We start from the raw sequence: 24,965 nt of genomic DNA, 5'->3' as shown, positions 1-24,965 counted from the left end.
CCGAGCTTTTCGATCATACTTAAGCTGGCGGGGCCGTCGTCTTTGGCGTGACGGGAGCAGCGCTGGCGTCTGCTTTAGCTTGGTCTCCCACGACAGTCTCGCCATCCTCAATGATCTGCTCTTCAATGCGCTCACCCGGTCCTCCAACAACGGGTGTAAAGACGTCGACTTCCTCAATCTCTTCTTCAGCTTCTTCACCTTCCTCCTCTTCTTGTATGGTCACCTCGCCAGACCGACGCCCCATACCGGAAGCACTTGCGCTCCGGGAATGACTGGATCCCGTACTTCGTGCGCCGCTTCCGCCGCCACCAGCACCTCCGCCACCGAAGGTTAGCATTGGTCCCTTGAAGATGTTCCGCTTTCGCTTGACAAATTGGATACCCCCTCCCTGCGCAAAAGGATTCGGTGAGCCGGGAGCCTGCGCCCCCGACACTGGTGGCAGGGGCATGCCCTCATTGAACAGAGCAAGAGGAGCCGGGGGCCCGGGTCCCCGCACTAGGCGGATATTGGATGGAAATGTCGTAGAGGTTGGGGTGGCAGGAAGGACCTTGACAGAATGGTGGGGTGACTGTCCGCGCTGAAGAGTGTTTTTGGATATTGATGTCGACACTGAGCCATTTGAGCTTGTCGAGGAAGCCTTGGAATGAGAGTGATGGTGGTGGGGCATTGATCGAATAGAAGATACAGACGATGAAGTTGATTTACGACCTCTCAGCCCTGCGGAGGAGCGCCGCATTGTTGTTCGAGGGGTCATGGGAGATGGCGACAGTGACTGTCGCTTGTATGATGTCGATATCCGAGACGGCATTTGCGATGGTGTGGAGCCTCCTCCCGATCCCGGGCTGTTGAATGCGCCAGACCCCCTATGACCTGGCAGGGCCTTGTTTAAGTGGCCATTGGCTACCACTCCGCGAGGTAAACCGGCCTTGGCCTGAGCTACGGAGTTGTCCGTCGTCGGATTCTTGCCCGTCTGCGGCCGAGGACTACTGTCCTTTGAGTGCTTGCTGCTGTTACCTGCAACACTGCCGTTCTTGTCGACCAAGCTGGGTGTTGAGTGGCTGCCTCTCTTGCTTGCGTGCCTAGTCCTACGGGTGTTTTCAAAGAACCAATGCGTCCAGTGCTTCCAATGGGCAATGATGGCCTGTGACGGCTTCTTTCGGACTTTTTGTTGCTGATCAGGGGGTCGCTCTGGCGTTCTGTTAGCCGCCAAAGCTTCGGAGGTGGTCACTAGGTGAAGAGTCGAACCGCGAGATCTCGCGCTGCGGATCAAACCCTCCTTAGGGGGAGGAACCGGGCGACCATGTCCGGATGTGCTCGCAGACCGGACCGAGTCCTTGTCGATTGGAGGTGGCGGGCGCTCGTCCGTATCCGGGCCTCCATTCTCCTTGGCGTGTTCTGGCAGCCCTGGCAAGTCTCCGAAATCCGAGTAGTGGGCGCTCCTCCTCTCCGACCGCCCTCTCGTCCTTGGGGTTATCGGCGCATCTTCGAGCCTGATGAAACGATTTGTCAGCCCGCCGTGCTCGTCGACCTCCTGCAGCACCGGCGCAATCCGCTCGAGTCGACTTGACGCCGCAGACAGGCGACGCAGGCTTCTGTTCTCAGCCTCTCGTTCGCGACGCTTCCTCTCCCTCCGCCGCACTTTTCGCTGCTCCTTTTCGATGAGGAGAGTCCACCAGCCGGCTAAAGCATCGCACCGCTGGGCCAGAACACTTTCTATGACCGAGTCAATGGCGACACCCGCGCTCCGCATACGCTGAAGAGTCTCCTTTTCCAAAGGCGTCGAAAATGGCGCTGGTCGTTGCAGTTTCAAAATCGCCTGCTGTGCTGGTGTGTGCTCGGCGAGGAAAGGGTTCGTGAGGATATCAGGGAGCGAAGGCCGGAGCAGCGGCCTTTTGGAAAGGAGCGATTTGATCAACGGGATGGCGGCGGGGGTAGGTGGTCAGGATATTTCGGTTCTTCGTTGAGGATTTTTGTCCTCGTGACGTTGTCGTCGTCATCGTCGAATGGTAGCTCTCCACATAACAAAGCGTATAGAATAACACCCAAGCTCCAAACGTCGACCTTTTCCCCAGCGTATTTCTCGCCCTTGAGCATTTCGGGCGCGGAGTAGCATATTGTGCCGCAAAACGTCTGCAGATAGTTGGACTTGCCCTCGTATTCTCTGGTGAAGCCAAAGTCCACCAATTTGACATTCTCGTGCTTGTCGAAGAGGATATTTTCGAGTTTCAAATCGCGGTGGACACAAGACTGTTGATGTACATATGCGACGGCGCCGACGAGCTGGGCAAAAATCTTTTGGACTTTGTGCACAGGCAGCGGGCCGTGTTCGAGGAGGTAGTTGTAAAGCTCATCGCCTATGGGGCCGGTGTCAGTCGCGCTCATACGCTGAAGCCAGAGCATAGCTTACCAGCGCAATATTCCAGTACCAGCCACACCAAGTTTTCCGTGACTATGACCTCGTATAATCGTGCGATGTGAGGATGGACAAATTGTCGGTGGTGATGGATCTCTCGCGCGAGATTCGAGTCGCCTTTGTTTGCGGACTTGAGAACGACCTGCGAACATGCGTGTTAGCAGTCGGCTAAGGACCCGACGTTGACTGGATGCTAGTTGGCTGACGGACCTTGGATCCATTGGTGAGCTTGTGAGTGGCCAAGTAGACTTTGCCGAAAGATCCTTTTCCAATGAGACGGCCGAGAGTATAGTTGCCGACAGAGCTGAGGTCTTTGTTGGAGAATTCACTGCAGAAAGAATCAGCTCGAGTCGGGCATTGAGGAAGAACAGAAGCAGTAGGCAGTGAGACTTACTCGAGAAGTTCCTGGTATGAGCGAGCAAGCTATCACCGTGTTAGAATCAGAAGTACGACCTGGTGGATTATGAGAAATAGGGATTGACCGCGCGGACAAGCAGGCAGGCAGTCAAGCACTGCGCGGCCAACAATGCACTACGGGGTGGTTGTGGTGACGCACCTTGGCCTTCCGACCCAGGGCCTCGGCATTCCCTCTATTCGCCTGCATCCCTTTGCGAGGCAATGACTAGCACGTCAAGGCCGACCGAAGCGAAGCACGGCAGAGCGAGTGGGCTCGAACAGGCAGAATACGCGGCAAGTCGAAGACAGGGTCGAGCTCTGGGGGCGGGCGGGTGAGCGTGAGGAAGTTCAGGTTGAACGACTCGGAAGCCCGCAGTGGCGCGCAAAGGATGCCGGCTGCATCTAGGAGGTGAAAAATGGCGAGTGTTGTAACCAGGGATCGAATGCTCGTCGTCGGGGGTCGTGATGAAGGCGCTGATGTTGCAATTGAAGATTGAAGCTGTTTAACTGATGCGAGTCGAGGTAGCTCCCAGGGTTGTAGGGGGGAGGTTGCTGGATTCACGAATAGTCCCTGTCCAGCGAGGCGAGGCGAGGCGAGGCGGAGCGAGAGAGACAAGGCCAGGTGCCTTGGATACCTACGGGATAGGTACCTCGGTACCCTCCCGCAGTGCAGCGCATCGCTCCAATCCCAGACAGGCAGGGAGTAATTAGCCATCAGGTGGAGCCAGTGGGGTTTCCAATGAAATACCTACCTAGCTCGATCAACTGTACCTACTTAGGTACCTACCTGGACTGGACTGTAGACCTTCTACCTAATACGTGTACAGCACTCTTACTGGACAGACGCCTCGCCCCCAAGCAATACCAGTATACATAGTAGTACCTATGTACTCCGTACCCGTCTGGGGAGAGAATGTGCGGGCGCAAACACTGCTAACCAATCCACCGAGGCCGCCTGGAATCGTTCGGCTGCATGTTCGCTGTACCGCTTTGAGCTTCCATCGTGTCAAACAAACCTTGGATGCTGTGTCTCGGGCTGTCTGAGCCGAATGTCCTTTGACCCCCTCCAAAACTACTTTCCCTAGATTTGGGTTGTCTCTATCCCAAAAGAAGTACACAATGTGTAAGCACATCAGTTGACCGTTCGCAAACGACGCTCATGACCCAGTAGGTATCATGCCGATCTAGTTACAGATCAGGACTCCATGACCACATTTCGTTACACAGGATGACTGACCTAAGTACATTACAGTGCATCTCTACCTGGTTGAGAAAACCAAAGATTTGATCTGGAACCCCGTGCGACCAGTACGGCCAATGCCAACGACTTGTACCATCGTATATACTTTCTCATTTGCCGAATGAGATGTCGCCACCTGCGTACAGCCATATCTACACATGCAGTGTCGACTGTCCGATCTCTAAATCTGTGTCAGCATCTTCTTCGGAGTATACGTACTGTGGTATGTCCACGTAGGTACCTAGGTAGGTAACCAACACGCAGACTCCAGCAGTGCACACAGACAAGTCCGTCTTGACTGTACCTCTTAGCCCGCCAGAATTATCAATGGTCGCCAATGATGGTAAGCTAATCGCAGTGTACCCTCAATGATGCATGTTTGAGAACTCAAGAACCGAACCTCGGTTTATCTGTCTGAAACGCGAATGAAGATTTCCCCCTCATTGGTGGTAGCTCTCCCCTCGGTAGCTTTGAAGAAAGGAAGCTTGGATCATCTCACGAACATAGGTACACTAGTGTAGGTACGGCAGTATGAGGGGTGGCTGATACAGCATCCGTGCATGTATGTGGCTGGGACCAATGGCGAGAGCTGGGGAGGGCATGACCTCATCTACATTGCTTATCTCGTCGGCTGCTCTTTAGACCCCCCGTTCCAGTTCCGTGCAGGCATGCATGCACGCATGCAGGGCCGCCATCTTCCTCCGACACCGCTCCGTTCGCAAACATAGCCAAGCTCCGGCCAACCTTCACGCCGGCCCGTCCCCCAACCCGAGGCGCGCTATCTCACCGATTGAGCGCGTCAAGCCTATACTTGACCTTCATACCTAGTACCTAGCTGGTCACCTGAGCTCGAAGCTATCAGCACCATGTACATCTCTCCGTTTCTCGCTTTGGGCTCTGTGCTGCCTTTGGCAGCCACCTCCCGCATCCAGCAACCCCTCGCCGCCGATTCTCCTCCCCTTACGCCTCATAGCTTCTCTTCCATTTCCTCCTCCGCGCCCGCTTGGCGCGATGATCTATTGTCTTTACATCGCGCGCTAATCGAGATTCCATCCGTCTCGGGCAACGAGAGTGCTGCAGGAAGATTTCTCGTCGACTATCTGACTGGCCGCGGTTATGTTTCATCTCTTCAGTTTCTTCCCCCGCGCAACAACTCGTCGAATGAAACGCCGCGTTTCAACGTGTTGGCTTGGAAGACGAATCAACGCCAACCCAAGCCACGTGTTGTCGTTTCGTCTCACTACGATGTCGTGCCGCCGCACATCCCTTATGGGATCTCTGACGAACACATTACACCCGCCACCCGTATCAGCGGCAGGGGAAGCGTGGACGCCAAGGCTAGCGTTGCTGCTCAGGTCATCGCTCTTGAGGATCTGTTCAATGCTGATAAAGTCAAGCCTGACGATGTGATGCTCTTGTTCGTCATCGGTGAGGAGGATACAGGCGATGGAATGCGATTCTTTTCCGATTCCCTACAGGAAGCTGACCCGCCTATCCACTTCGAATCCGTCATTTTCGGCGAGCCAACAGAGGGAAAGCTAGCTTGCGGCCACAAGGGCGGCGTTTTCTGCGATATCACGGCAAAAGGTGTCGCTGGCCACTCCGGATACCCTTGGCTTGGCAAATCGGCCAACGAGATCATGATCAAGGCCCTGGCCAAAATCATCACCACCGACCTTGGAAGCACCGAAAAATGGGGCAACACCACGGTGAACATTGGCCAATTCAACGGCGGTGTCGCCCAGAACGTCATTCCTGCGGCTGCCTTGGCAAGGATTGCAGTCCGTGTTGCCATTGGTCCTGAAAAGGATGGGGGCAACATCGTCAAGGACAGAATCCAGAAGATCCTTGATGAGACTGATTCCGAATCGCTCGAAATGACGTGTACCCATGGTTACGGGGTTGTGGAGGCTAACTGTGAGGTTGATGGTGAGGAAAAAGAAAGACCTGTCTGTTCGGAACGAAACTTCAAGTTAACACAACGCAGGCTTCGAGACTTTCGTGGCCAACTATGGCACTGATATCCCCAACTTGAAGGGTTCACATACTCGCTACCTCTACGGGCCGGGCACTATCTTGGTTGCCCATGGCCGTGACGAGAACATCACAGTCGCTGAGCTCGAGGAGGCGGTTGGAGGCTACCAGAAGCTGATCTTGCATGCCCTCCAAGATTCTGCTTAGGCTGGATTCCCGTTGTGGTCTTGGTAGTCCAATTGTCATTACGCCGTATCCTCTATAGATGGTCTAATTGTGCACCACTCTCAGGCCGTAGCTGAAGCACACGAGGTTGTTCAATTTCACACAAGGCAATTAATACGCTACTGACCAACCACCCTGGCCCATCGCTCTGGCATAATGTGACGGAAATCGAAGTATCCCTCGGCGTTCTTGACCACTGCGCCCTTCTCCGTGACAACAGCGTCGATTAGGGCGTGCGGCGTGACATCGAAAGCAGGGTTCCAGACGTGGATGCGCTGATCTGCCGTGGCGACGCGAGCTATCTGTGCACTGTCCACGCTGCCATCAGACCGAACGACAGCGCCGGAAATCTGCGTCAGCTCCTCGCCTTTGCGCTCTTCAATCTCGATGCCAGCGCCAGTTTCGGTCTCGAGATCGATGCTAGTGGTTGGGGCAGCAACAATGAATTTTACACCGTGATGCTTGGCCAGAACAGCCAGCTGGTACGTTCCAATCTTGTTGGCGGTGTCGCCGTTCCGGACGACGCGGTCGGCGCCGACAATGACGGCGGCAATGTTCATCTTGTCTTTCTGCAGGTTGAAGAGGGCAGCGGCCATGGAGTCGGTCACAAGGGTGCTAGGAATCTTCTCGTAGACGAGCTCGAAGGCCGTCAGCCTGCTGCCCTGGTTGTACGGCCGCGTCTCGGTGCAGTAGGCATGCCGGAGGAGGCTGTTGGACCAAAGAGTTCTGATGATGCCGAGAGCGGTCCCATGGCCAGACGTGGCCAGCGAGCCGGTGTTGCAGTGGGTAAGGACGGAAATTTTGGAGTCGGACGACGCGCCAGCAACCTCCTTCAGCCACTGAGCTCCATGATGGCCGATGGACAGGTTTGTCTCAAGGTCCTTTTGCAAGATGTTCTCAGCCTCGTCGATATAGGCGGCGATGATGGATTTGACATCATCCTGAGGAGTACTCCTAATACGGGTTTTTAGCTGATTGATAGCATTGGTCAAGTCGACAGCAGTCGGCCTGCTCTCCTTCAAATAATCTAAGCGCGAGTCGATGTAAGAGACAGTATCCGGGGGGGAAGATGCTGTGCAGCTTCCATTATGCAGCTCGACGGCATGGGCGAGGGCAGCTACGATGGCGATGGCAGGCGCGCCTCGAACCCTCATCGACTTGATGCAGTCGAAAGCCTCTTCACTGGTGGAAACCTTGTCATAGTGAAACTCGTGGGGTAGCCTAAGTTGGTCCAAGACCTCGAGGCAACCCCGAGTGTACTTGACGGCTTGTAGTCCAGACATTGCGTGCGGTGCTTGGGCGTCGTCAGAGATGCAGAGAGTTATAGTGCAGAGGAAGAGGGGAAGGTGCCAGGTTATATATGTTGTGATAGTATACCGGTATACAAGTAGGTGGTGTGAATACCTAGGTAGGGATTGGGCGGAAATCCAATCCTCCCAAACATGAGACTCACCCCCGTCGCAGACGAGGGGCACAACCAATTCCCAGAAACCAGACAAAGAAAAAAAGTTCTGCCGTGCCCCTCCATTGGCGCGCACCAACCCAACAGCAACTGGCGCAACTTGGTCGGTGTGTGGCCTTGGACCAATCGATCCGGCAGGTGGACACACACCGCTTTCGGCGAATCATCGGATGACTGGGAGAGATGCTTCAGCGAAAGCAGGAACGCTGGAGGTGCGACGTGTGCTCACTGCAGCAGCTTGAACCTCACTGAGTTGTATTCGTACGAACACATACGTAGTAGCAAAGGTCCATCACCTACGTGCAATGACGCCCCGACGGACCATGTAAATTCAACATCCATATCGGGAGCCGTTCAAACATGGAGCGGCCTTTCTCAACCTCGAAGGTTACCGGTATGCTCACCTGTCCCGCAACGCGCCAGCTGTAACGCCTATCGCATTTGTCCCGCTGATCGAATCAACTGACTTGAGCGTGCGCTTCGTAGTTGAGTACTTCGATCCCCACGATGTGTACAAACTTGTTGCGCCGGGTCTCGTCCCTCGACTGCCCCTTCGAAACTTGCATTGGCAGTCGCATGCCGGTCCTTTGCGATCCATCGACACCCTCCACGTTGAACTCACACCCGCTGGCGGCGAGCCTGGCGCCCCGACCTCACCTGCCGCTTCTCCCTCGTTGAGCCGCTCTGTCAGTGCGAGCGCCAAGGACGATGGCTTCCAGACACAGTCAATTGGAGGCAAGCCGGCATCTTCAGATGCTACCGACACGCCGCCTATTGCAGCGCGACAGCCTGGCAAGGAACGACGCCATCAGATTCCTGGCCTGAGACGGACGCCCTACCTCAAGGTCTTGCTAGTTCGATGCGACGACAGTGACACGTACAAGTCTCAGACGAGATCCGAAATCCGAGAGTGGATCAAGCAAAACACCCCCCCATCGCAGTCGACGCGGAAGCTGAACACGCAAGAGAACCATGACGCCTTCGAGTTTCTGATTGTCCACGTTGTGATACCAAACACTTTTGCGGCCAACCAGCCCAGAGTCAGTGGCAAGGGACCCGATGCTACCGAAAAGTCAAGGACATCAAGATGGGGTTCGGGCTCCTCGACGCTCCTCGAGAAGCTTCGGTCCGACTTTAATAGTTCCAGCAAGGGCGCGATTGATCGTGTTGCCCAGATCCGGATCGGCATCAACGATGTGCCGTATGACGTTCTTCCCCGGGTGGTGCCTGCTACCCCAACTGGCTACACCGAGTCGCGACAGGATGCTGAGAATGCCTGGGAAGATTTGATTGGCAAGTTCAAGGAGCTGATCCTGTCGTCCTTTGACATGAGGGTGTCTCAGTACGAGGAGGACATCAAAGAGAAAGATGCCCAGCGCGTCCTCCCAGGATGGAACTTTTGTACCTTTTTTATTCTGAAGGAGGGTCTCGCGCGTGGGTTCGAGAGCGTGGGCTTGGTTGAAGATGCTCTTGTCGGCTATGACGAGCTCAGCGTCGGCCTCGACACCGTTGTTCAAGAACAGGCCACATCCGGGGACCCCCAAACGCATGGTGGATCACTACTGAGTCACACAGAGGATCTTGTGAAGCGTGCTGAAGCAGCCATCGCTGAGTTGGTTGACGAAGATGGATCTGTCGAAGATGAACAGCCGGTTGATCTTCAGGCAAGTGAAGTGCAAAAGGCCGACAAATTTGACGACATTCCTATCAGCTCTACAAAGAAGCCGTATCGTGAGATGATCGTTGCCAATAACGTTTCAGTCTATGATTTCCGTTGTTACATCTTCTCGAGGCAAATCTCTCTATTGCTTCGCCTTGGCAACGCATGGTCCACGAGAGAGGAACTCCTCGCAAAGCTTAGGGAGCAACAGGAATCGGTTCTCCATGGTGTTGCTCCGCGAGCACCGCCTCCCAAACAGACGGAAGAAGCCGAAAACCTTACAATGCTGGCTGAGATCTGCCGCAGGACATTGGAATTCATTCCTGCTGTTTCGCAAGTAATGAGGGCAGACATCCTGTCAGCACTGAAGAACAAGCTCACGGAGGAGGACTCGCCCATTCTCAACCCTGTTCTGGCCGAGACTATCGACAACCTAGTTGCCTCTTTTGCTTTCTCGGTTGCGCAACAGATCCTTGCTCAGACTTCCACAAAGGCTCTTCCTATTCCGCCATCCACTCTTACTCCTGCCGACGCGCATGAGCCCAAATCGTCGATCCCGGAGCTCAAAACGATAATGCACCCGGTTCGAAACTCCTCTTTGCGCGTAGGCACAAATTCAGATACGAGACAACCGCCCAGCCCCGGCATCTTCCCTGGCGCACCAGCGTCCAGTGGCGAAGATGCAGCATCGCCCAACGCTCACTTCTTGAAGGCTGGCCTAGAAGAACTCGCCGCGCGTCGTGCCGAGCTGTATGCACTCTCCAGAAATGTTCTGCAGGGCAGTGGGAGGAAGCGCGGCTGGGATACTGGATGGACCTCGGCGCCAGTGATTGGAGAGATGGATGGCAATGACTTCGAAGACGTCAGCCTCCATGGTGACGAGGAGAAGAGGCCACCCCCGGACGGTCCAGAGCCACTCTGTATAGGATTGGCCGGCATCGAGAATGGCCTTTTGCACGCCGCCCTTGGCGACCGGGATGGCTTCTACCGCCTCTACGAAACTCTCACCGACAAGGCTTTGCGCCATTACACCGTTGCAAACCATACTCACGCTGTCAAGACTAGTATGGCTGACCTAGCCGTGTTGAAATATCACTTGGGCGAGTACGGGCCCGCGGCATCATTCTTCTACATGACGACGCCGTTTTTTGGAGAGAACAGCTGGAGCTTACTGGAACTGTCGATGCTCGTCATGTACTCTCGATGTCTCAAGGAGCTCCAACGAAAGGACGAGTTCATTCGCGTAGGACTGAAACTTTTGACGAAAGCAGCCGCTGCAGAGAATGAAAAGTTGCAGCGCAGAAAGCAACTGTCCCTAGGAGCTCGCTCGGAGGTCCAGTATCCTGACAAGAGCGCCATTGCTGGTTTTCTCGACGACGTCCTGAGTGTGGCCAAGACACTTTCCAATGAAGTGAGGGTGCCTCTAGGGCACCTCTTCACTCAAGTTGAAGTTGTTGGGCCCCCCGAATACCACAACGGGAGAGACTGCTTCTCTCTCACCGTCAAATTGCACAGTCTGCTCATGGATGATTTGAGTTTGGAAAAAGCTACAATTCGTCTATCCAGAACTACACCAGGAGGGGCGAAGGAGGTTTGGTTACACACCTCTGAACCGAACACTCTGAGGCCTGGCGTCAATAAGCTCCTTCTCACCAGCACTGTAGGTGACTTCTGGGGAAGTAAGTTGAGCAATCACATGGCTAACATGGCGACAGACAAATGTATCCGGGCACTACAAAATCGACCGCGCAGATCTGATATGTAACAAAGTCGATTTACACTGGGAACGAGACGTAAACCAAACACCAAGCAAGAATGCTCAAATATTCCGCTTGTCCGATTTAGAGCTTTACCGCCCAGCAGGTGGTTTGAGTTGTCGTCTAACGGCAGCCAGGAATATTCAACTGGACAAAAACAGCTCGGTGGATCTGGAACTTTCTACTGGTTGGAATTCCATCAAATCTTGCGTACTCTCTGTGAAGCCGTCGACTGGTGGTCTGAGGATCATTTCGACCGAAGCAGAATTCCTTGGGCCAGCGTTTCAGTATGAAAAGCCATTGGAAGCAGGCCTCTTTCGCTTCGGAATCATCGATGCATCGTGCACCATGAAAATGCGCTTTCCGTATACGATTGAGCAAGACGTTCCCAACATCTCGGTCAGGGTTGAGTTAACTTACACGACAGAAGACGGCACCTATCACTACTCCAGTACTTTCTCTGTCCCCGTCGCGCTCGCATTAGGGGTCAACGTACAGGACGTTTTCAAGCACAATGCACTGTTTTCCCGGTTCAGCGTCTCAACTGCATCTTTCAGTCCACTGCGACTGTTCAAGACCGAGCTGATTGACTCAGAGGTATTTGCCGCTCATTCAGCTGCTTCAGCGAGCAAGTCAGTCATGGTGTTCCCGAGACAGCCTGCCAGCTTGCTTTATAGAATCACCCGCAAAGCGACTGGCACCATAAAACCAAAGACGCAACGAACACTGTACCTGAAACTCTACTACAGTGTCCTCATGGACGAGGTTGTTGCGCTCGTTGAGAAATCTCTCACAGAAGCTATCCAGCCACTGCCGATATCATCGTTCTCTGGCTTCCTGATTGGCCGACTCATTGCGGAGATGCAGTCCAGGCTATCCGCCTACGATCTGGAACGCGCCGCTCTGCTGGGAGAGGTCCCGACGTCGTTTATCTCAACCTTTCTTTCCCGTCACAGCTTGGAAGGGCTGGGGCTGATTCCCGGAAGCGGCGACGATGCCTCTACCGCGCTGAAGCAATTCCTCCGGGACTGGCAATCGACACATCCCAAGTTGGCCATCAAGGAAATCGAATCTGCTAGTCGCTCGATTCTCATCCCTGTGGACGTGCCCTCAATTCCTGTCTTCCACTCAGTTGACATTCAGCTTCCTCCGCTCAAAGAGCATCTTGTTGGCTCTACAGTAGCTGTCAACCAACTTCTCTCCGCTAATCTCCGACTGCGATGGACTAGGATTTGGGATACAGCCGTGAGCGATGGCAAGGGCATCAACAGAGACTATGAGTTCAGCTACGATATCACGGCTCCTGGAGACACGTGGCTCATTGGCGGTCGAAAGCGTGGAAACTTCAAGAGTTTGGGCGTCGATAAGACAGATGCCAAGTTTGGAGAGTCGGAGCTGCACGTGCCTGTTCTGATTGTTCCCCTTCGTGAGGGGAGACTACCGTATCCAAATGTCGAGATCCGTGAGGTCAAGAAGGATGATAACGAGGAGACGGCTGGGCATCACGAGATTGATTATCAGAACATTGGCGAGACGGTCCGGGTAGTGGCTGACTTGCAGCGGGTGACGCTGAGTCTGGACGCTAGCGGCCCCAGTGGCGGCCCACTGGTTCTAGAGAGCGAACGGCGGGAGTTCGAACACCGCATTCTACTGTAGACAATCAATGGGCCAGTATTGCCTCAAATTTTGCGCCTTCTCACGACGACACAATAGTCAATGTAAGGCATGAAACTGCTCGAGCTTAGCTAAAGTTCGATCCTGTGCATATTCAACAAACTCAACAACTGCCCGCTTTGGCTTTGAGCGTTCAATAGGTAAAGACCTCAGGCTTCTGGGCTCGACTTTGCGGCGCAGTTCTGTCAGTCGGTGCCGTCGTGCCGTAGCCGGCCTTGGCCGACTAGCTCACGTATGACTGTCGTTAGCTCCGCAAAGACTCGGTAACCAGGATTGGACGAACCGGAAGCAACCGTATCCTTCGCAACCAACCGGCACAGCCACCATAAAATCTAAGACAGAAAGGATATCGACTGGTGACCCAAGTCAGATGACATGCGCGGAAGCTGTGCCGCAATAAATCAGGGTCTACCTGTGCGCTAGTTGACACTGCCACTGCTTTTCTACCTCATATAAAGACAGAATGCCATGGCTATCTCCTTGGTGAAAATTCAAACCCAGCTTTACTTTGGAGACCGCCTGATCAACTAAGCTGTTCCAACCACGGCGCTTTCCAATATATTGAGTGCATTTTCCAGCTCAACGTACTCCTTTCGACACCTTCTTCCCCCTTCTCCAATCAAGTCATTGAGTCCTTACGAGCAAACTACCAAGCAAATCGTCGCATCTAATCTAAATGCCCGACCAAACTTACAGGACCGAAAGCCAAACATGTCTTCTCAGACACGACACGGCCGAAACAACACACAATATAGTCGCGCAGAAGGAAAAGAAGAAGTCACTCTTCCAGCGGCTCCAGAGCAAGAAAAGTGGTGAAATTTCAGAGGACGACTTGCTGAAGTACACCGGCATGACCAAAAACGGACTTGCGGAATGGGCTAAGGACCGACCTGGCGTTGGTAAAAACAAACATGGGGAGGCCCCCCCGGAGGCTGCGAGCATTGTTGTCTCAGGCTGCTAAATGTGTATTTAAGATGAAATACCATTAGTGGATGCTTGGGGGCCGAGAACATAGTTAAGCGTTGAATGGGACATTTAATTGGACCTTCTCGGTTTTATATTAAATCGAGGACAAAGACTTCTAAACATGTTTGGTAGTAGGACAGACATGACTATCATACTAGATCAGAAAGCCAGCCGTGTTGCTTGATTGATGGATATAGTCGCAGTTCACGCGGTACATAGGCATTATCACGGTACGTGAAACCCGATACAGGGCACCTCTGGCTTGTGCGGCATCTCAGTCTCTTAATGCAGTAATATAGGATACGCAATAACGTAGAGCAGCTGCTGAATCTGACTTTACTTTGACCATGGCCTGGATGCATGCACAAACAACCTTTGGGCGCCGAACCGTGTTGCTTGATAGCGCGTTGTTGAGAGTTAGATAACTTAGTTTAGTAGTTAAGCAATTGATCTGTCCCCCGAACCTTCTCTCTTATAAGAAGTCTGTGTTAACAATAGCGGTTTACTACACATCATGAATAAGAGACATATTGTACTCTGGATGGTGGAAATTAAGACATAATGCAAGAGGTGACTTACGTACTGGACTGTCTTTTGAAGATGGCAACAAGGTTAACGAGAACTGACATACCCAAGAATGTGAACGACGTTACGGGGAAGTTCCTAGAAACTTCAAGATTTATTAGCAATAATTATTACCTGATTGACTAGTTAGGAGTTTGACACAATTCTGGGCTTGTTCCTTTTACTCGAATAGCACATGGCCGTGTCACCTCGATACTATTCAGAGCATGGAATTAAATATAAGGGAGTGATAGAAACACGAAGAGATCAGAATCGTAGTGTAATGAGCCACACTCGCGTAGTTAGAAATCCAAAGCATCAAACCTTTTGCGATTCTATCATGGGAATCCGATCATCTCGCGCCCACATACGAACAAAGAACGATACCCTTGGCTACAAGGCAATGTAAATACATCGACCATAAACCATGTATTACTAGTGGAGTCACTGGTAGATTTTATCGATGTAGTGAAGATGCGTAGGAATGATTCGGAAACGCAGGTTTCGCAACCCCACTACCCCACTTTAATGCGAGTGTAATCATTAGGCTGTACATGTTTCCGATATTAAAGAATTTGCTTCAACGGTACATTTGATCCTGAGAAGCTAAGCGTAATATATAAATATATAACAGTGAAGAAAGTTTTCGTCCTAGTTTATTTTGTTTAAACTCCCCCCATGTGCCACGAAGTACCATGCAGGTTAACTTTTAATTTTAATCCTGTTTCATCGTACGCGAGTTCCAACCTCTTGTTCATTCATTGGTCAATTTGGCAGGTGAAAGAGATCTGATCGAACTGCCCCTTAACCAGGGCGACGTCTTGCTGGGCTAGGACGCTCGAGCTATAGTGTACTGTTAGTATACGTCTACGACTTCTACGCACTATTGCGTCAGGGAGGTCACGTACGGATCAGTGCCGTTAAGCGCTTCCTGGACCGAGACAATGGTGGCCGTAGCTGTGACGAGCTCGGCACTCTTAATACCCAGAGTGAGCTTGTTGCGGCGCTCCCAGTTGTTGTCGACAGTGTCCTTGACTCCCTCGAGCAGAATGGCAGCGTTCGCGGGGGGGGAGCCGGAGTTTGCCAGAGCAACGTCAGCAATTGCAGTTTTCAGGTTGTCGATAATGTTGTTGAGCAGCTTGTTGCAGATAGCATGGTCAATAACGCCAGGAACAGGGTCTTGTCGTATGAGTTAGCCTGCTGGGGGTTGGACAATTGCTTTGTAGGATATTTGACTCACTAGCAATAGCGGCAGTGGCGGCGCCAATGGCAGCAATGATGAACTTAGCCTGCATGGTGAAGGGTTGTTGGGGATGATATGTGAAAAATAAAAGAATGTTAAGGGGTCGGATGTTCAAACGAGAGACGAATTGCTTTGGGTAGTGATTGAGGAACTGTAAGAGGTGTCCGGCAAAACTGCACAGTACGGAGTACTCGTCATCTTATAAAAGCTTACAGCTACCTAGGTGCCTAAAAGCTTCGAGGAAGATAATAAGACGTATTATAGCAGTGGAGTCTTACAGTGCAACGCTGATACTCTCCAGCGATCCAAGCAATACACCGTCGGCAAGCCCGCCATTGGTCGGGAAGACCGTGCTCCAAGCAAATAGTGGCGTTCCCCAAAATGTAACTTGAACAGTTCCCAGAATAAAGTAAGACTTAGAAATAACACAATACTTTCTATAGTAATCACATCCAAGGCTAGTAAATACGATCCTGGTCCAGTGTGAAGAGGGGTTCCCGACCGGAACTGTAAGAAAAAGAAAAAAAAAAGTGCGTAGAGATTCATTTTGATGCAGTCAATTGGCTGCGGCCATCGCAATCGCAGGATTCTGCGCTGGAATAGTCCATCTAAATGTTGTAGTTTTTTTTTTTTTTTTTTAAAAAAAAAAGAGAGAGAGAGAGAGAGAGAGAGTCGCTGAAACTCAATACTTACGGCATAGCCGACAGAAAGAAAATTGGGGATCCTACCATCGCATCAAGGTGGAGTGGAGAGTTTGCGCGGGGAGGCCGTGCAGGGTGTCAAAGTGTGTCGTACAGCAGAAAGAGGATAAATACTACCTCAGGGGCGATAGCGCCCCATATCTACTTATTTCTCCGCACTACACGCACGGGCGAGAATACGGAGTACATGACGCAAAAACACCATTTATCTCAATGTTATTTTGTATGACAACACCACCAAAATCAACATTATTAACTATTCAATGATGTCTTCTGATTCTAATACCTCAATAACCTCTAGTATATCTGCCGGATCTGCCGGATCTGCCGGATCCGTACGGGACTGTATCGAGGTCTGCCCGAAGGACATTGTCGTTGCCTGTACCCAAAATTGCCTGCCGGAGCGCTGCGATAACAGTACCGCCTGGCCGGACGAGGCTCCAGATACCGGGCCTCCAGGCTCCTTCACACCCCTCGAAGTGACGGCGCCGGCCAACCGGAGATACTGCTGCTAAGCGGGCCGATTAGCAGCTCTTTGGCCCGGATGCCCGGAAGGATCTGCCGGTGCCCAGGTCAATTAACCAATATCCCATTGACTGCGAGGTGACCTCATTAACCCCCCGTGCGGGGTAGGGCAAATTAGACCATGGCAGTTAACGCCCCAAAGGTACCAGCAATCTCCACCTTTACATAAAGGTACATTGCAGTCTAAGCAGCCTCGCCAGGTCTCACGGAAGCTTGTTAGGCTGGACTGTTGCGTTATTACACCACTCTAGGATACAGTTGTCTGGGCAAGCGACAGCAAGGTCCTCTGGCAAGACCTCCACGTGAATAGTGCTGTAAATAGAGGTATCTGAACCAGAGGACATCGTGATTTTAATGATGATGTTGGTGATAATGTTGGAATTGGCGGTAGCTGCTAACAAAATAGTATTCTAAAATAGATTATTATTATGTATCTCCGAAAGTGAGGGGCAAGGGTGAGGGTGTATCTACCTGGGGTTGATGAGGTTACGTTGCAGTTAATAGGATAACTACTATATAAATGGTGTAGATATTAGTGACTAGATAAGGGCCTGTTATCAATAGCAGCACCATATTTATTAAGGGGGCTAGCAGGCTCTTGCCTAGGAGTTTCTTCTGCTAGTTACCCTTATAAATACCTTTGTGCTGTAGTACCTTAGTAACCCTAACTAGACCTCTATTAGAAACCAGTACCTATAGCGAGAGACTGTTATATTACTACCTAGCTTATTCAGCACTTTGCAACCTTAGCACAAGGTCAACTAAGAGCCTGGCCTAGATACCCTACAGATAGGTGTAATAATCTAGTTCTATGGCAAGACTATACAGAGTGGTCAAGAGGGAAGTATGGGCCTTGTGCCTACTGTAGTAGGGCAAAGTCACGAGACCGTAGGGCGGCCCTAGGTGAGATATTAGGGAATAGTGTCACTTGCCTACAGCGAAGAAAGTCTTGTCGTGGTTGCTTAACTTATAACGTGGCTATTTGTAAGGAGGGAAACTGCTGCTACCTCTGGCATAGGCAAAAACGGGCGTAAATAGAGATACTATACTCCGTATAATTCCGACCTTTGCGGGGTCATAAGTGGTGCCCACTGTGGAGATGGGGCCTTATCGCCCGCCCCCTGAGGGGATACCCATTGAATACGAGTTTATAGACAAGCTGATATTGTCCTGTCCCCCCCCTGTCAACCCAAGAGTACTATGCACAATACCAGCGATAACAGCAATAAACCTCATATCCTAAAGGCTGCAGGTTTAAATCTAGTTCAAGTCCAGTTTTCTTAGATTTTTTTAATTCTAAAACGGCTCTACTAGGGAAGGTTAGAATAGTCTAACCCACCCTGCTTCCTACGCTGCGCTCCAGGTCAGGATAGGCCAAGACTATCCCTTTTGCCTCTAAGATAGTTGTATTATCACCTGAATCCACTGTCTGCTGGACTCTGCATAGACTAGTGTGCACGGTACTCTCGGGTTGACAGGGGGGGGACAATATCAGCTTGTCTGATTCCTCATTGAATACGAAACCTGCACCTCCCACAGGAGTGATCAGATAAGCTGATAATGTCCCCCCCATGTCCACCTGAGAGTACCGTGCGCGTGTGGTCTATGCAGAGTCAACTCGACAGTGGATTGAGTTTTAACTAATAGATAGAACACAAAAAACATAGCTATTTTAAAAGGATTAGAGGTAAACAATAGAGGTAAACAATAGAGGTAAAAAAAATAAAGGCAAAAAATAAAGGCAAAAAGTGTTAGTCTTGGCCTATCCTAACCTAGAGCTAGACAGCCTAGAAGAACAGAAATCTAGCATTTAATTTAATCCTGTAGAGGTCTTTAGTGGGTGTAGGTATGTAGCTCCACTATCCCCTCAGGTGTATCGTAGTTATTGTGCACAGTACTCTCGGGTTGACAGGGGGGGGATACTATCAGCTTGTCTGATCCCTCGTCATGGTAGATCCAGCTCAGATATCACACGCAGGCATGCGAAAGACTGGCCGATCGGGTGTCTGGGCCCGCTTTCCAATAGCGTGCGTGGTCGTAACTTGTCCGTTAGAATAAGCAACTGCCAGTGAACGAATCTGTCATGGCTCACTCATAGAGGTGAAGAGATCTCTAGATCCTCCCCAAGTGCAAAAGAAGCGCATCAAAAGCTCTTGCCTTCGAGAAACTGCTTGAAGGCTTGCACGAACAGCTCAACGTGCATCATCGCTGGGCAGCGACCCTCATTTAGAGCACCATGATCGCTGATAAGCATCTTCCAACATTCGGAATGTATAATTAGTTGCACCGGCATCTTCTCCTATTATTTTTCTTTAACAAACATGGCAGCGATACTACTAGCGGCTTCATAGCTGTTCACGTTCACACACGCGATGAGCGTGTCGGCAGCTGTTACGGGCTGTGCCCGGTCAATTGGCATGGGCTGGGTGCCCATGGCTTGCCAAGTGCTGCCAAGCAACAAGTCAGGGACTTATAGTTACGTACCTTTTGACTATCCGACCGGGTAGCTCAATGGGGCAGTGCACGCCATTATGTCTGCCCGCCTGATTTTGGGCAGGCCCCACATAATGGGACACTGAAGGCAGAGATTCGCTGGCAGCCGAACTACGCCCACATTAGTGGGCCTGGCCCTTCACAGCAGCCTATGGGGTGATCTTTCTCTGGATGGAGATTTGTCCAGGCACTACCTAGACTGATTCCAAGTTGATGGCACTGATAACGCGAAGGAGCACCAAGGAGTTCTGTTCAGAAAGATATAGCCAGGACGAAGAGATCAGGCTCTGCTAGTCAATAAAGGAACTTGAAATAACCTCTGTCTTGCCTGGGAACGGGGCAGAACTGTGGAATCTTCTCAGTGTGCCGTGTGTAGGTTTAGATGGACTCAGGGGTCATCAGCATTAACTTACATGCATATCAAGCGGCGTATTATAGCAAGTAGCACACTTGCTTATCACACCTTAAAGACCACTTTTTAGCATATCTTTTGTCGCGATGCCTTCACGACATCGCGCAGCATTGTGGGGATCCGACCGGAGCCGGAACATCCACTGATCCGGACACACCGCCCGGATCCACTACCGTAAGCACTCGTGAGATTCGCGGACCCCTATTATGGAAGGCGGTCAAACTATCTACCCTCCGCTGCCAACTAGCCAGCCCGCCGTTAGTAAGTACACAACCGTTACGTAAGAAAATAGGCATATATAGATCCCTGTTTCTGCCAGCACGCTATATCTCTTACAGCGGCATTGATAACTATTGCCGTTAGCCGGCTCACTAGTGGTCGACGAATCTCACGAGTGTTTACGGTATACCCACGCGTATATCTAAGAGCCTGAACAGGCAGTCTAGAGCGTAGATAGTTAAGCCGTTTTCCTATGACTTTCCGTGATCAAATAAGTGCAATGTGACATCTTTGAAAAGTTGAAATTAAATCTAAAAAATTTTTTGGTTTTCTATACTAGGCTTTAATAAGAGTTATATTCTAGAAAATAATACTATAGAAGCTATTGTCCTGTACTAACCCTTTTCCTTATCTAGACCTTTAGATAAGGGTGAAGGTCTCTATCCTAGTAACTAGTAAGACAATATCTTTTAAAATATTGTTTCTTAGAATATAACTCTTATTAAAACATATCATAGAAAACTAGACCTTTTTAGACTTGGTTTTAAATTTTGATTATTTTTTAAAAATAGATAAAAGATAGCCTCTAAGGTGTAATACAGAAGTACGCCACTTGCTATGATACACCGCTTGCTATGCATGTACGTTATACATATCAGGAAGCAATCCTTAATATGTCTACGGTGATAAGTATAACCAATTCACTATCATGGACCGGCCTCAAGGGAAATATCCTGCCTCTACGCCGCAACTACAAGGGGCTATCTGTGCAGCAATACACGCCAATTTCTCACGCTATATACGGCTCATCTTTCCGCATAATGTAGATTTCACCAGCGAGGACTGTGCATCCAACGGCTGTGGCGATGCCGATGATTGGCGCGTTGACGCATAGAAACTCGATGCGGCGGACGACGACGCCCTTGGAAGCCAAGATGTCTCTCCAAAGCAAGCCGGCGAGCGAGGCGCAAAAGACAGATCCAAAGGCCCCGAAGTTAACGCCCAGCGCCATGCTGTAGACCGCACCCCAAAAGGTACGGTCGCTGATCGACCGGCCCTCGCTCTCTGTGATTTGCACCCATGCTTGGATGATGCGGCATAGGAGGATTGTGGTCCCGATGTTTGTGCCAGTAAACTAGGGTGCTGTTAGCGTTTGAACTTGTGAATTAAGCCCCAGTAGAATGTGACTGAATCTGCAGGAGGTAAACATACGTTAGATAAAAAGACACCGAGGAATCCCATGCCGCTAATGGCGCCCATAATGCCAGTCTTCTGCACCCACTCGTCCCAGCCGTACGCGAAGAGCGACACCCACCCTTTCCTCACAAGCGCCTCGACCAAGATGAACATGGCGAACGCGAAGGGTACCAGCGCAAAAGGTAGCCGCGAGAGGACAATGGACGCAGCAGGGAACGTCTCGCGCCACCAGGCGTAGGCCCCACATGCCATCGACACCAACGTCTTCGGCTGCGCTGCCCGGCGGGCCTGCCGCTGGTTCAACTCGCCCTCTATGGCTGCTGCTCGCTCCTCATCCGACGTCGCGTGCCATGGTGAGGGTTTCTTGGGCTTCTCGTTGGAGGCATCTATCGCTGTCTGACCTCCCTCGGAGGAGGAGCGGGGCATCGAGGAGTCGTCGTCGTTGCTGCTGCGGATTCCACCCGCCTCGGATGCCGCACGCAGGTCGCGCTCGACGGCGTCGCGCTCGGCAAGGGTGCGGCCCCGCTGGGCGACGGCGCGAGTCACGGCTCGGTTGCGCCAGCCCGTGAGGAGGTCCGCGCAGAGGCACAGGAAAGAGGCAGGCATGGTGACGTACATGACGGGCGTCGGGTGTCCGCCACGGCTCGCCGTGATGGCGTTGATGAGTAGCACCGAGATCAACGTAGCAGCCATGATGCTGACGCTGTAGGTAGCATGGCGTCGGTCCAGGTAAGGGTTAAGGATTTCGCCGACCGGGGTACGGTCCTCGCCGTAGCCGGCATAGGGTATATTTGGATTGACAGGCTCGCGCTCCCTCTCAGCATCGGACAGCTCGTGCATGTCGATGGCACGCGGTACGTACTTTTCGTTACGGAACACTATGAACAATAGACAGGGGAAAAGCACTGCGGCGGTGATAATGACGGGCACAATCATGTTGGCTGTGTAGTCAATGAACTTGATCTGAAAGGCGGCAGCCAAAACAAGGTTCGTTGGGTTTGACGACACCAGAATGGCCGAACTGATGTTGGCAACAGCAAACTGCGAGAAGATCCAGGCTCTTGCCGAAGCTATGTTGCTGGAGGCGCGGATCATGTATGCTAGGAAAGCTGTGCCTGAACGGGGTCAAGGTTGGCGGTGAGCTGCTGTATCAGAGAAAGCGTAGATGGGCATGACTGACCAGATAGCACAATGGGGTCATTCCCGATGGCAGTGCCCAGGGCAAAGAAGAACCAGAACAGATACAGAAACAATAGGCGGCCATGCGCTCCGGCCTTTTTCAGAACCCTGAAGGCAAGGTATTTCAACAGGCCAGAGGCGTCAATCGAGATGGCGATGTACGCGAGCGTGATAAAAAAGATCATGACATCGTAGGGCTCAATGTTGTTGGAGCCAACAGTGCCTGCGATGCAACCACGTCAATGATTACTTCCCACGCAAAGGGAGTGTCTAAAGCAGATCTTCAAAATACACACCATCATGTACCTCGTCACGCCCAATTGTTAGTGTTGCAAGCAGGAAGAGGCAGGCATAAACAGGTGCCATGATGGTGCTTATGGACCACCTGAGCATCTTCCAACGACCTCCATCTTCTTGAGGCCCTGCGTGATCCCGTAGGGGAATGATACGAACTCTTGCGAGCACACTTAGGAAAACATCCCAGGCCACCCTAGGCACAGGAATAAGAATGTGGAAGGGAAAGCTGACGACAGTGTCTGTTGCAGTTGTTAGTACACGTACTACCTACCGTAAGTGTGGCCAAACCGCCAACGCCAACGCACCGAGAAAAGAAAATTGGGGGGGGGGGGGTTGAACCTACTTGTGATGATGAAGACGATAAGAGTTAGTATTGAGCGCCACTCCCTGATCTGGTTCATATCAGGTGGCGGCGGCCGCTCGTCCGTGTCCATTTTGGTAGGGTGGGGGGATTTAACTAGAGGATGTAACCACAGTCAAAGAAACGCGCTCTTAATAGAAAGCCACAGTTAGAAAAACCGAAGATATAAAAGAGATGCAACCGTCTGATGCTGAAGTTTGGAGGTACCGATTACCATGTTATCACCCTACGAGACAAATGCTTCTTATATAAATGAAACACATATATGGCAACGGGGCCGCCCCAGAGCAATGGAGGCCGGGACCCGATGCGTGTGATTAGCGGGGCATGGCAGCCAATATTGGCGGGACGCAGCCAAGGCTGGACACGGAGACGACCAAGGCAGGCCGCATGCTCGTTCCATTGGGTATGGATTTTTCAAATCGTACCCATAGCCACTCTGGTGGGGAAACCCCCCCCCCCCCCCCCGGTCTCAACCACTTCCAAAAGCACCCATATTTTAGAAGCCTTTCATACCGCCACCGCGTTTGATAACTTAATGCATTTTTTTTCTTTTCTTTTGGCATAACGCAGGCTTTTTCAGGCATCTTGTAGTGATATAGCATTTTTTCTAGTATCAGAAGGATAGGAAATTTGTATGTTAGTAGGTAGGTAGATGGGCAGTAATGGGGGACCGGCAAAAAGAATTTCAATTTTTTCTTCCACCCGAGTGCATTCCTTTCTGCCGCAGAACAATAGGGAAACCTACCTGCAAATACGGAGATGCGCTCAGGGGCACCCAGCGCTCGTGTAACAGGCAAAAAGAAACTACCCGTCTCAAAGTGTGTGTGTGTGTATGCGTATGTGTATCCGTATAGTTACTCGAAGAAAGAGGAACACTGTGTTTGGAGCAGGTAAGAGATCAGCAGTAAGAAGTCAGCAGCTGGGCCGGCAGATGCTCTCGGCCGCTCACAGAACGTTCCGGAAGCAGGCGGCAAGCGGTGAGACCTGCATGTGGCTGTCGCCTAGGTATGTCAACTCACAAAAGAGTGGGCCAACCACACAATAGTGCTTTCGTTCTAGACTTCTAGTTAAACACACCCCTGTACTTTAGCAACTCAAGCTTTCACGAATGACAACTGACAGAAACATGTTTGGAACGTGCCAACAGTTTCAACAGAGTAGTATTTCTCGTTAGCAGACGGCCCCCAGATGTAATCTACCTACTCTGTCACCAAGCCAAGCCTTTTGGCCTGCATGGGGTCTAAGCATATTTACTCATCGATGGCTTGTATCCGAGAGTATATGAACGCCACAGAGAGAAGGCAGGAAAAAGGAAAGAGAAGCAGCTTGTAGGCCCAAAGAGTCTGGATGCAACCTTGGCAAAACGGCCGAAACAGTAGGAAACGGCCTTGGCAGAGAAAAGAGAATTGACGTTTCCTGATTTTGGAGATCTAAGTCTTATAGCTAGCTACAGGTAGTACTACCACCATTAAATATGGGAAGGCAGGGGAATGCTAGCATTGACTGGTAGTAAGATATCAAGATGCAAACTAACGTCATGGGGTGCCGAGAGACAGGAAAACGCGATTTTGTGTGATTCCATACGCACGAAAGGTACCACAGCAGGCCAATGGCGTGATTTTCCAAGATGATATATCATATCAGACGGTTTTCGAGTACCACTTGTTCATCAACACTCGCGGCAGGTCATATGGTTTGTCACACTGCCCACAGCCATTAGTAAGCAACCACTGTCTCATCTCATCTTATTGCCCTCTTATGGCGGCGTAGCGTTATGAACAGGATATTGGTGCGTAGAGCACTGAGACTTATTGACCTGGTGCCTTTTATCCCTACTATGTGTAGGTATGAGAGTTGGTAGGGTGTGAAAATTGTGATGTTATCCTTGAATGTATTGGTTTGTAAATCGAGCCAGGCTTATCGTTTCAGGCCGCATAATAGGCAATTGCCGGTGTCCTCTGTTTACTTCTAACACGGCGGGCATGACGGACGTGTGTTTAGTTG

At 51.4% G+C, this 24,965-nt stretch overlaps 8 protein-coding genes across 8 annotated transcripts; 3 read left to right on the top strand and 5 right to left on the bottom strand.

Annotated features, from left to right (window-relative positions):
- Window positions 1–19: 19 nt before the first annotated feature.
- LY79DRAFT_577840 (uncharacterized protein) lies at window positions 20–3,684 on the bottom strand (the record flags this gene model as incomplete). Its single annotated transcript, XM_060559912.1, has 6 exons — window positions 20–1,791; window positions 2,019–2,354; window positions 2,408–2,555; window positions 2,624–2,741; window positions 2,808–2,836; window positions 3,646–3,684. 6 exons carry the CDS (start codon window positions 3,682–3,684, stop codon window positions 20–22), a joined length of 2,442 nt encoding a protein of 813 aa, XP_060416457.1.
- Window positions 3,685–4,915: 1,231 nt separating this feature from the next.
- LY79DRAFT_588469 (uncharacterized protein) lies at window positions 4,916–6,230 on the top strand (the record flags this gene model as incomplete). The annotated part of the gene is made up of 2 exons (XM_060560920.1): window positions 4,916–5,978; window positions 6,037–6,230. The coding sequence occupies 2 exons, from the start codon at window positions 4,916–4,918 to the stop codon at window positions 6,228–6,230; spliced, it is 1,257 nt and encodes a 418-aa protein (XP_060416456.1).
- Window positions 6,231–6,367: 137 nt separating this feature from the next.
- On the bottom strand, window positions 6,368–7,531 carry LY79DRAFT_667853 (S-methyl-5-thioribose-1-phosphate isomerase; the record flags this gene model as incomplete). The annotated part of the gene is made up of 1 exon (XM_060563449.1): window positions 6,368–7,531. One exon carries the CDS (start codon window positions 7,529–7,531, stop codon window positions 6,368–6,370), a length of 1,164 nt encoding a protein of 387 aa, XP_060416455.1.
- A 415-nt stretch (window positions 7,532–7,946) lies between these two features.
- Window positions 7,947–13,206, top strand: LY79DRAFT_546408 (uncharacterized protein). The gene is made up of 3 exons (XM_060557231.1): window positions 7,947–8,104; window positions 8,197–11,030; window positions 11,086–13,206. The coding sequence occupies exons 1-3, from the start codon at window positions 8,071–8,073 to the stop codon at window positions 12,781–12,783; spliced, it is 4,566 nt and encodes a 1,521-aa protein (XP_060416454.1). The 5' UTR covers window positions 7,947–8,070; the 3' UTR covers window positions 12,784–13,206.
- A 271-nt stretch (window positions 13,207–13,477) lies between these two features.
- On the top strand, window positions 13,478–13,762 carry LY79DRAFT_510666 (uncharacterized protein; the record flags this gene model as incomplete). Its single annotated transcript, XM_060554183.1, has 1 exon — window positions 13,478–13,762. One exon carries the CDS (start codon window positions 13,478–13,480, stop codon window positions 13,760–13,762), a length of 285 nt encoding a protein of 94 aa, XP_060416453.1.
- A 1,327-nt stretch (window positions 13,763–15,089) lies between these two features.
- On the bottom strand, window positions 15,090–15,626 carry LY79DRAFT_667851 (uncharacterized protein; the record flags this gene model as incomplete). The annotated part of the gene is made up of 3 exons (XM_060563448.1): window positions 15,090–15,174; window positions 15,240–15,510; window positions 15,572–15,626. 3 exons carry the CDS (start codon window positions 15,624–15,626, stop codon window positions 15,090–15,092), a joined length of 411 nt encoding a protein of 136 aa, XP_060416452.1.
- Window positions 15,466–16,222, bottom strand: LY79DRAFT_546404 (uncharacterized protein). The gene has a single exon (XM_060557230.1). The coding sequence runs from the start codon at window positions 16,118–16,120 to the stop codon at window positions 15,833–15,835; it is 288 nt and encodes a 95-aa protein (XP_060416451.1). The 5' UTR covers window positions 16,121–16,222; the 3' UTR covers window positions 15,466–15,832.
- Window positions 16,223–20,508: 4,286 nt separating this feature from the next.
- On the bottom strand, window positions 20,509–23,426 carry LY79DRAFT_546394 (putative arsenite transmembrane transporter protein). The gene is made up of 5 exons (XM_060557229.1): window positions 22,941–23,426; window positions 22,597–22,836; window positions 22,302–22,523; window positions 21,137–22,236; window positions 20,509–21,059 (listed from the first exon to the last, which is right to left on the bottom strand). The coding sequence occupies exons 1-5, from the start codon at window positions 23,029–23,031 to the stop codon at window positions 20,715–20,717; spliced, it is 1,998 nt and encodes a 665-aa protein (XP_060416450.1). The 5' UTR covers window positions 23,032–23,426; the 3' UTR covers window positions 20,509–20,714.
- Between the last annotated feature and the right edge of the window lie 1,539 nt (window positions 23,427–24,965).

Source organism: Colletotrichum navitas (genome assembly GCF_030913465.1).
Source record: "Colletotrichum navitas strain CBS 125086 chromosome Unknown LY79scaffold_15, whole genome shotgun sequence".
NCBI lineage: Eukaryota > Fungi > Ascomycota > Sordariomycetes > Glomerellales > Glomerellaceae > Colletotrichum > Colletotrichum navitas.
This window is presented reverse-complemented; position numbering and strand designations above follow the sequence as displayed.

What these genes read in the sequence shown, in the direction of transcription:
- LY79DRAFT_546408 (XM_060557231.1), top strand. Translation starts at nt 8,071, where the DNA reads ATGGAGCGGCCTTTCTCAACCTCGAAGGTTACCG. An exon ending in CTCAACCTCGAAGGTTACCG is followed by an intron (nt 8,105 to 8,196) that starts GTATGCTCACCT and finishes TGCGCTTCGTAG; the next exon opens with TTGAGTACTTCGATCCCCAC. An exon ending in AGCTCCTTCTCACCAGCACT is followed by an intron (nt 11,031 to 11,085) that starts GTAGGTGACTTC and finishes ACATGGCGACAG; the next exon opens with ACAAATGTATCCGGGCACTA.
- LY79DRAFT_546404 (XM_060557230.1), bottom strand. Translation starts at nt 16,120, where the DNA reads ATGAATCTCTACGCACTTTTTTTTTTCTTTTTCTTACAGTTCCGGTCG.
- LY79DRAFT_546394 (XM_060557229.1), bottom strand. Translation starts at nt 23,031, where the DNA reads ATGGACACGGACGAGCGGCCGCCGCCACCTGATATGAACCAGATCAGG. An exon ending in TGACCCCATTGTGCTATCTG is followed by an intron (nt 22,237 to 22,301) that starts GTCAGTCATGCC and finishes GACCCCGTTCAG; the next exon opens with GCACAGCTTTCCTAGCATAC. An exon ending in TCGGTGTCTTTTTATCTAAC is followed by an intron (nt 21,060 to 21,136) that starts GTATGTTTACCT and finishes ACAGCACCCTAG; the next exon opens with TTTACTGGCACAAACATCGG.